This window comes from Strongylocentrotus purpuratus, unplaced genomic scaffold (genome assembly GCF_000002235.5).
Source record: "Strongylocentrotus purpuratus isolate Spur 01 unplaced genomic scaffold, Spur_5.0 spur5_scaffold_21, whole genome shotgun sequence".
In the NCBI taxonomy this organism is placed as follows: domain Eukaryota; kingdom Metazoa; phylum Echinodermata; class Echinoidea; order Camarodonta; family Strongylocentrotidae; genus Strongylocentrotus; species Strongylocentrotus purpuratus.
The window spans coordinates 27,479,049-27,488,935 of NW_022145607.1; the positions used below are offsets into that span (position 1 = coordinate 27,479,049).

Here is a 9,887-nt window from a genome sequence, read left to right on the forward strand (position 1 = left end):
TCAATGAATTGAGAGGGAAAACCGGCTGGATCCCCTTTCACATTCCTGTGTAATCGGTGGCCTTGTTAATTCGTATTTCATACACCAAGGTAAGACCGGTGCAACGGTAGCGCATCACCTCCCACAACCCCGCACTGGTTCCAGTGCCCCATCAATGCTAGGACTCTTGTTACGCCCTTTTTTCAGTGGTATGCATACGCCTAATAAAAGTGCCAATACTTGCCACAATGTGCATGAAATATCAACTTCAAAAAATAAATATATAAAGTTAGGTATTGAAAATAAAGTTGAATGTGGGATTGCTTTAACCCTAAAAAGGCCGGGCTATTTGAGGTCTTAGTACGGCCGGCCGGGGAGGGGGGCATTCATATGGAAACGTTTGCTTGTATTTGTCTCATAAAAGAAGTTGATCATAAACTGACTCCCAAACGGTGTTGGTGCTCACGGGTCACAGGCCACTAGCTTAATCGGGCAGGTAGTTCCATTATGTGAATGGGTAAATTAACTATTACAAAATGAGGGGACACATTACATTGTACAATAGGGACACACATTGTTTTTATTGTGCAGAACATGCATACTCTTTAATTGACTTACTTATTGCATGAAACTATAAAACCAAAATGCATTTTGTATTCTAACAATTGGAGTACAAAGAATAAAAACAGGTGAATGAAATGCATAAACACCACAAACACCTGGGGAGGAAGCATTCATACATTTTAATACATATAGTTGATAAACGACTACGATGAAACTATAAAACCAAAATGAAATTAGAATGATAGCAGGTGAATCAAATGCTTCAACAGCAACACAAACACCTGAGAAGCTAGGAAGGATCCATAAATTTAAATAATTTAGTTGATAAAGGACTCCGCATGTGGACGTTTGTTTGAGCAGAAAGCAGTGGATTCTTAGCAACACGAACCCATTTAACAGAATGTTGGAACGTAAATTAAATTTGGCGCGGTTGGAAAATGCATCTTTCTACCCTGCGACTTTAATAGTACAGTCCAGTAAATTAAAACAGTAAAATGGCTCTTATTTTAAAATTACTCATTAAATAAAACCCAAAACTTCAGTGATATCAGAAAAAATATGTTAAATCTTACTAATAGTTAAAAAAGATGTATAAACATTGTAAAAGTGTCGCATTTTACGATAAAAGACGCCGATTTAGCGAAGATGACGTCATTAGTGCGCTTGCATCAGGGAATTCAAGGTCAAAAGGTCAATTCAGACACTGATAAATTATTGGTCGAGCCTTTTTGTTTCCTTTATTTCCGACAAAATTATACACAATCAATCAAAACGTTTAATACCAGAATAAAGCTAACGATTAGTATTTTCATTAACCGCTTGCCCCAAAGTCGCTTGACCACAGTGAAACGAGTGAGAGCTTGAGACAGCGGCCAAAGTGTGATTGAAACTCGCTATTTGCTCTTCTCCAACGCAAAAAGAGACGTTATTGTGCTGGATAAATGTATTTTTTCCGACAAAAATACAGAAAATTTGCATATGGTCTTTTTATATTATACTTTATGAAATGTTACCCGAGTGACTTCCGGGCGCCCCAATGCTGGAAAGAAACGCACATTTTAGAAAACGTCACTTTTTCATGGAAAAATGCTTATTTGTTCTATGCACGCAAGTCAGATTGAGCGGATGATACAACGTTTCCATATGATGGCCCCCTTAAGATCTCGGCCGTGAAACGGCCGATCGCCGCGAAAATTTCCACGCATATCAAGTAAAGTGTATAGAATAATAATATGATATCAATTTTTTTGAAAAAATTAACTCATTTGCATATGTATGGTAATATATATGCAAATAAGGTCATAAAATCATATTGTTACCCATAATTCATATATTATTCATATTTTTCACTACATATATTCATTAGACCATGTGGAATAATAATACGACAAAACAAATTGGAAGAGCCAGCTTATTCCTTATGTTATCTCTTGTTTTGATAATTTCTTATGTATTTCATTTGTTTTTTAACTTATAGTGTATTTTTAGGTGATACGTAACGAAGTCTACGTATCACCTATTGATTTCGTCAAGATTTTTATTCCTAGTATTCTTCCTCGATTTTGTTCGCAGGATATCTCAAGACTGAATCAAGCCATTATCATGAAACTTTCAATGATGATAGATCTTAGTCTAACTTAGAACTGCGTGAATTTTCAAAGACTCAAAGTCATCGTGACGTCATCCAGGCGCCATTTTGTGAAAATCAACTAATGATCATATCTTTATAACGAATAGTAATTTTTCATTCATATTTATCATGATTAAGATCAATATCCGTCCGGTCAATTTTAGGTCAATAAACGTGCGTAAATGCGCGCGTGCGCGCTCGTCCGCCGCTCGTCCGCGCGTTTACGCGCGCGCAAAAATTAAAAATGCTCTAAATTATCCCAAATTTTTTTTGCATACGTTTCAGGCCATATGGAGCATTTGATAAAAAATTACGCACACGCGCATGCGCGCGCGTTTTCGCGCGTACTGGCATTTTGCAACATAGAATCGCCGATTTTTTTCTGTCATCATATTTGGTACATTTTTCCAAGCATTTTGATAATTTGTTCACCTTTTATTAACGCAATGAGCGTCCGTCAAAGTTGACAGCACGCGCGGATTTGCGTTATCTTTATCCACAATACATGGGCAAAAACATGCCTATATAAAATTCATTGTAACTCTTTAAAATAGATAGAAACTCCTAATATTTTTTCATATTTGGATAGATTATGAGTCGGAGATATGATTTCATGTCTCATTTGATCCTCAATTAACTCATGACGTCATCATAATGGCCTCCAAACTCAAAATTTTAATTTGCATATTATGACGTCAGCATATTTTTGGAAAATTGATTGTATCTCTGTAAATATGGATCAATTTTCTTTTTTTAATTTTGATAAGTTCTAGCTGAGACAATTTTCTACAAATGTAATATTCACAATTTTTATTTTTGACAAAACTATCATGGTGTATTTTTGCGATTAAAGGAGGCATGTCAATTTTTCGCATTTTGCGTGTATTCTCTATGGGACATGACTTTTTCTCAAAACTGGATTCTACACTCCTGTCTTTCGCGAGCAAAATCTCCGTTGTTTTAGCTTTGTTTTCGCTGAGCTTTGGATATGTTGTAGCCGAGAAAATGAGCTATCAAAAGTGTGTCTTTTATTTTTCGATTAGATGCCGGGATCATGCTCATATTTCACTTGCAAAGTAGGATTTCTGAATTCCATTTCCCGTTTACGTGTAATCGCTACGGGAGATGTTTTGGTATATCGGTAACGCACTTGACTTCCAACCTCGAGATCCCTGGTTCGAGTCCGGGTGTCTCCAACACTTTTTTTTCTTCACTTTTTTTTCCTTTTGACCTTCACTGTACCATCTCCTTTGATTATTTAAACACGTAGATTCGCAAATAATGTCATAAATAACCCTTTTTACTTTATTATTACCCTATTTTCACTTAATCCATTACTTTTTGCGTGTAATCCCTATGGGAGATGACTTTTTCTAAAATCTGGAGTCTACATTCCTAACAGTATATCTTTTCAAAATGAACAAATCATTGTTCAATATTTAGCAAAAAGTGGGAAATCCAATTTCACGTCTTTTAAGCATTATTTTCATTTTTTTTAAAGGTCAGAATGAAATTCACTACCCTTTTTCAATTTGTCAAAGCTTACGTTTATATAATTTCAGCTAATATGTTTCTTTTTTTTAAATTAAAAAAAGTCTCTCACTCGGACAGGTATCTTTGTCTTCACAATTGTAATACCTGGAAATGCAACACAATATAGTCACTCAATGGAACGCAATATATCACATTGATAGATATATATATCACATTGATATATATATATATATATATATATATCAATGTGATATATTGCGTTCCATTAAGTGACTTTATTATTGTGTTGCATTTCCAGGTATTACAATTGTGAAGACAAAGATACCTGTCCGAGTGAGAAACTTTTATATATATATATATATATATATATATATATGTGTATATAATGTAAAAGATAGTCATATCTTTGTCAAGTCAGGTCAGATAATATTAACTTGTCAAGTCAGGTCAGATAATTTATCTTTGTCGAGTCAGGTCAGATAATATTAACTTGTCAAGTCAGGTCGGATAATTTTATCTTTGTCAAGTCAGGTCAGATAATATTATCCTTGTCAAGTCAGGTCAGATAATTTTATCTTTGTCAAGTCAGGTCAGATAATATTAACTTGTCAAGTCAGGTCAGATAATATTATCCTCGTCAAAGTCCGGGTAGATAATTTTATCTTTGTCAGGTCAGGTCAGATAATATTATCCTTGTCAAGTCCGGGTAGATAATTTTATCCTCGTCAAGTCGGGGGATTATATTATCTTGTTCAAGTCAGGTCAGATAATACTATCCTTGTCAACTCCGGGTAGATTATTATCTTTGTCAAGTCGATGCAGATCATGTCAATTCAAGGTAGATGCATGTAATATCAGTTTTGTCAAGTCAAGGCAGTTATTGTCAATGTCTAGTCAGATCCCACTGACAAGGAGAAATAATCTGCGGTTCTCCTCGCAGCTGCTTGTTGATGGGTCCAGCTCGGCGATCCGTCCAGCTACCCGAAGTCCGACTCTAGATCTGCCCATGCCGCCGTCATTTTTCCAGTTCTGATTTGTTGCGTTTAATTGAAAGCTAGAACGAGTTCACAGTCTAGAAATCAGGCCCCGATTTGTCTTTCGAAGGAAATATAAATCAAACGTACACCTCTGTCGGTTATTTTGGGACTGAATAGATATGAATAATAACAAACAAGACTAAGTTGAAGCAGCTAGGGATGCGGTGTATCTGGTTGAAGCACCTATACATTTATGCTGTCAACAATGAAGCATCTACGTACCAGTACTTCACACTTTTTACTATGTACACGCGCGCGGCGACGCACGCTGTACTGTAATTGGTCGCTATTGTCCTGCTTGTCAGATTCTATTGTTCAGGTGCGAATTAAGGCTACCTAATCCCTTGGCTAATTTGATCACGAAAGTCTGTATTCAGCAGAGTTGGTGTATATTTAAATTCATGTTGTTCTATCGGCATGGAATGTGTGTGTTAGAATGGGGGGGGGGGGGGTTTTGAACGCGATCGGATCAAAATGGCAAAGGCCCTTAAGCATACAGAGGCGATTTGTGATATAGGATTTCCCGGCCAGATTCGCATGTCATTCGAATTAATCTACTTTGCATTTGAGTTAGCGCAGCTCGGCATATTGCCATACCAATTATCCCGTTATTTTATTTTATTTGGATTTTGGTCGAAGGGTTTTATAATCACTAGTAAAAGGAATATAAACCCGAGATATACCCGACAGCCGTTAAAAAGCGTCGAATTTTAACTCAAGACAATTAATTTTAATGACAAATTCGCGAATTTGGGTGGGAAATCCTTCTAAAAATCGAGCTATACTAGGGCGGAAAATAAATAATGGTGATGAGATTCTTTTCACTTCACCACGCCGTTAGATAAAAGTAGAGAGTGAACTTAAAAGAAACTTCAATTTTAAAAGAGAAAACATAAACTTTGTCGATCACAGGTGTGTGATTTTAAAAGGAGAAAACAAAAATCAACCTGTTAAGGGTGTGTTTGTGTTATTAATCCTAGTTTTTTAGAAAAACGAAAAATAAAATAAATTAATAAGTAGGCTTTTAAATCAAATGTGTTAAGATAAAAGACACGGGTGTTATTTCTTTTCTGGGGAACATGCATTAACTATGTTAGGGCCGTGGAAATCCGTGGAAATCTCGGACAAAGTTCATAACAGTTTGAAAACTATTCAGTTACTGTTAACATGATGAAAAAAGGAAGATGATCAATATAAAAGAAAGAGAAGGGAGAGAGAGAAAAATAACTGACACTGTATCATATAATGATATTGATGCGTTTATTGTAAAAGGAGATCAAATGACAGTAGTCTAGAAGCCTAGTCTGCATGTATAGACTTTGTTTTGTTTAGAAAGCCGCGTGCAAACTTTGAAATTACTGTACCGGTATCTATAGTAAAGATCAATTTTTAGTTGTTATTTCATTTGGCAACCATTCCAATATGATATGTTTTTCATTAATCCGATTAGCAATTGTAAAGTGTGTGTGTTGTTGTGGGTTTGGGTAAAATAAGAGTATGTTTCTGCAGACTATGACATTCTCGGGAAAATTCAAAAATACGTCGTAGGCATGCACGCACGGCAAAGTATTAAAGGCTGTTGTTTGATCGCTATTGTCCGGCTTGCCAGTTCTATTGTTCAGGTAGGGATTAAGGCTGCATAACCTGAATCACCCAAGACTGTATTCAGCAGAGTGCGTGAATATTTAAATTCATGTTGTTCTATCGGCATGGCAAGTGTGTGTTTAAAATGGGGGGGGGGGGGGGGGGGGGGGGGGGGGGGGGGGGGGTATAAACGCGATCGGACCAAAATGGCAAAGGCTCTACGATTTCCCGGCCAGATTAGCGAGTTTGTAATCGAATTTACTTTGCATTTGAGTTAGCGCAGATCGGCTTTGCCATGCCAATTATAATTCAATTCTCCCATTATTTTATTTAATTTATGATTTTGGACGAAGGGTTTTATAGATTTGTCATTTGATTTAGAAACTGCTCAACTAGCATTCAAACTAATCGTCACTTGTCGAGGCATCGTGTTTATCATTAAATTAACACCTGTCACCATTCGTTATCGAAATATGTTTCTCCAAGTGAGGAATGTCAGAGGGGGAAGAAATTTAACACACAGTGTTACATGCTCAAATTGTGTGACTCTATTATAGTCCCTACCCCAGTCGAAATAGGATGTGGTCAGTAGAATGGGTGTATAGCCTATTTAGATGATGTTGTTGTCGAGAATACAAGTGCTGGATTTAGGAGGAAAGATAAGAAAATATCAATATTAATTTTCTGGTCAGCTCACGTCTTAATTCTTTGTCATTAAAAACGGTGGCCAAACTCCAAATGTATTTTAAAAAGCGTTAAGAAAAGACACGAAGAATTTGAAAGAGAGAAAAAATGAGTTTGTCAAGATGATTCCAAAATGAGTGAGTAGTTAAGGAGGTGAGAAGAAAAATGTCAGTAATAAATAGCCCGGTCTATTTATAAACCCTTTTTTTCACTACGGGAAATTACAAAATATCAATCATTTTATTGTTCTTATTCTTTAAAATACGATTAAGTCTAATAAATATTTTTTTTTTAAAGCAAACTGAAAAGGACGGTAGTTTTTATGGATATGTTGATAGTATAATGTGGGGTTGTTTAGCTGTATGGTTAGTACTCAAATGAAGACACATAGAGAAACATCAGAGTGAAGTTGCAATCCAGCATGACTGGTTTATATTGTGTATACAAAAGCCCATACACCACAGTGTACATTAACTGTGTGTATGTGTGTATAGCATGTAGCATTGAGTCAATGTATAAGATCACATATTACATCCCCCTTACAGAAAAATAAACTGAGTCCATAATGTCCAAACTTGAAGTATCCAAAGATGAAGTCCTATTAATAAGTCAGTTTTTCTGGCTTCTTGATTACCCGGCCACTGCGGGTGGTCTGCTGGTGGTTGGGGATTGGAACAGGGTTTGGGGCAGGTTTTGGGGCAGGGTTTGGGGCAGGGGTTGGGGCAGGAGAACCTCTGATGACGGGCGTTGGATCAAGCGTCATCTCTTCGCGTGTATGAGGATCGGGTGTCTTGGTTACCTCCTCATCATGATGGATACGCCTGGGCTCAATATCAGCGAGGTGTTGCCGGTTTCTGCGAAGCACCCTTCCATTAGGCGTCTCGACGAGATATGACCTAGGCTCATGGCATTGCTCACGAACAGTAGCTGTTATCCAGTGACGTGATGTCTGGTCTCGGACTCTCACAAGCTGCCCAGGTGAGAGTGGTGCTAGGTCATGGGCTGATTTGTCGTGATGATACTTCTGGCTCTGCTGTCGAAGCTGCATACGATGGTTAACATCATCACGACCAGGGGAGTTGTTGCGGATTCGAGTTGGTAAGTTGTCCTTCATCTTCCTCCCGTAAAGAAGCTCAGCTGGGCTTGGTATGCGGCTGTCAATTGGAGTGGCACGGATACATAGTAGAGCCATGTTGGGGTCGATACCACTCACTTTAGCTTTCTTGAGCGTATTCTTGACAGTTTGAATCATTCGCTCAATGAAGCCATTTGACCTGGGGTAGTGGGGAGAGGATGTAACATGGCTGAATCCCCACTGTGTAGCAAAGTCTCTGTATGTTGAGGAGTCAAAATGTCTTCCGTTGTCGCTAACGATTCTTTCTGGAACTCCTTGTTCTGCGAACACCTGACGGGTCGCATTGACTACTGCAGCACTGGTACACTCTTGAGGCATTTTCCGGATGAAAGGGAACTTTGAGAAGTAATCTGCAATGATGAGATAATTGTTCCCTTCAAAGTGAAATAAGTCTGTACCTAAGACTTGCCAGGATCGTGTGGGTATCTCGTGCTGGAGAAGAGTCTCATGGGGCTGCGAGGGCTTGTACTCTTGGCAGACTGAGCAGCCTTTCACCAGGACCTCGATATCGTCATTGATTGATTCCCAGTACACAGAAGCCTTAGCCCGAAGTCGTGTCTTCTCGATACCTTGAGACCTTCGTGGAGCTTGCTCAGTATGTACTCCCTCATGGAGTGTGGAATAAGGATTCGTTCACCATTCAGGATCAGTCCATCCTCAACTGCAAGTTGATCTCGAAAGGCCCAGTATCTCTGCAGCTGCCGTGGTAGCTCACGTCTCTTCTCTGGCCACCCTTTCACAATCACCGTCTGTAGTGCTGCAAACTCTGCATTCTTGGCTGTTTCCTCCTTCAACTGACTCAAACGGTCTGGAGCAAACTGTACAAAGTTGATTTGCAGGTCAAGGTGATGTGTTCTGGAGGACCAAGAGGACGTCTGGATAGGCAGTCAGCTACTGGTACATCCTTACCAGCTTGTAGACAATTGTCAGCTTGTATGGCTGTAGACGAAGGAGCATACGCTGGAGTCTAGGTGGAGCCGCTGCCAGGTGCTTATGCTGGATCATCTCCAGGGGCTTGTGGTCCGTCTCAACTATGAAACTTTTCCCGTACAGGAAGATGTGGAATCGTTCACAGCCGAAGACCACTGCAAGCAGCTCTCGCTCTATGTTGGCGTACCTCGTCTCTGCATCACTGAGGGCCTTTGATGCAACGCGATACCCTTTCCATCCTGCAGTAGAGTCGCTCCCAAGCCCTGCAGAGAAGCATCTACCTGCAGTACCGTAGGCTTGTTAACATCGAAATACGCCCGAGTTGCATCGTGACATACCTTGTCACGTAAATCATTGAAGGCAGACTGGTGCGTTGGAGTCCATTGGAATTCAGCGTCCTGCTTCAAAGACCACGTAGGCTTGCAGTCTGGGCTGAAAGATTTGGTATGAATGGGCTAAGGTAGGTTATCATACCAAGGAACTCACGAAGCTGGCTCTTGACTTATCTAGGGATCGAGGTGAAGGATATCATCAAACTAATATTAATTCATGATGACACTGTTCAGTTTACCTCGCTGTTTGATAATTTGAGTTTTGTTGAGCGAAAACATAAGAAATGTTGCACTATATAAATGAAAAAAACAGGAAATGTGGGAGATATCAGGCGCCGAAGGAGAAAAAGCGAATGACTTACTAACGATATATCTCGGGCTCGAGGCCCGTGCTAAAGAAGCGATAGAATGTTATGTTAAAAACGGTTAACAACAATTTTCCATAACCAGAATGGGGAAGCTCAGATGGGCGTATAATTGAATAAAATGAAAGAATGTAAAAATAACAATAATATTAA

The 9,887-nt window shown here is 38.9% G+C and overlaps 1 protein-coding gene across 1 annotated transcript; it reads right to left on the reverse strand.

Moving 5' to 3' along the window:
- Window positions 1-7,573: 7,573 nt before the first annotated feature.
- LOC115927933 (uncharacterized protein K02A2.6-like) lies at window positions 7,574-8,425 on the reverse strand. Its single transcript, XM_030994294.1, has one exon. It carries the CDS (start codon window positions 8,423-8,425, stop codon window positions 7,574-7,576), a length of 852 nt encoding a protein of 283 aa, XP_030850154.1.
- Between the last annotated feature and the right edge of the window lie 1,462 nt (window positions 8,426-9,887).

Bases quoted from the DNA above. Each gene is read 5' to 3' on its own strand.
- LOC115927933 (XM_030994294.1), bottom strand. From the start codon at position 8,425: ATGCCTCAAGAGTGTACCAGTGCTGCAGTAGTCAATGCGACCCGTCAG.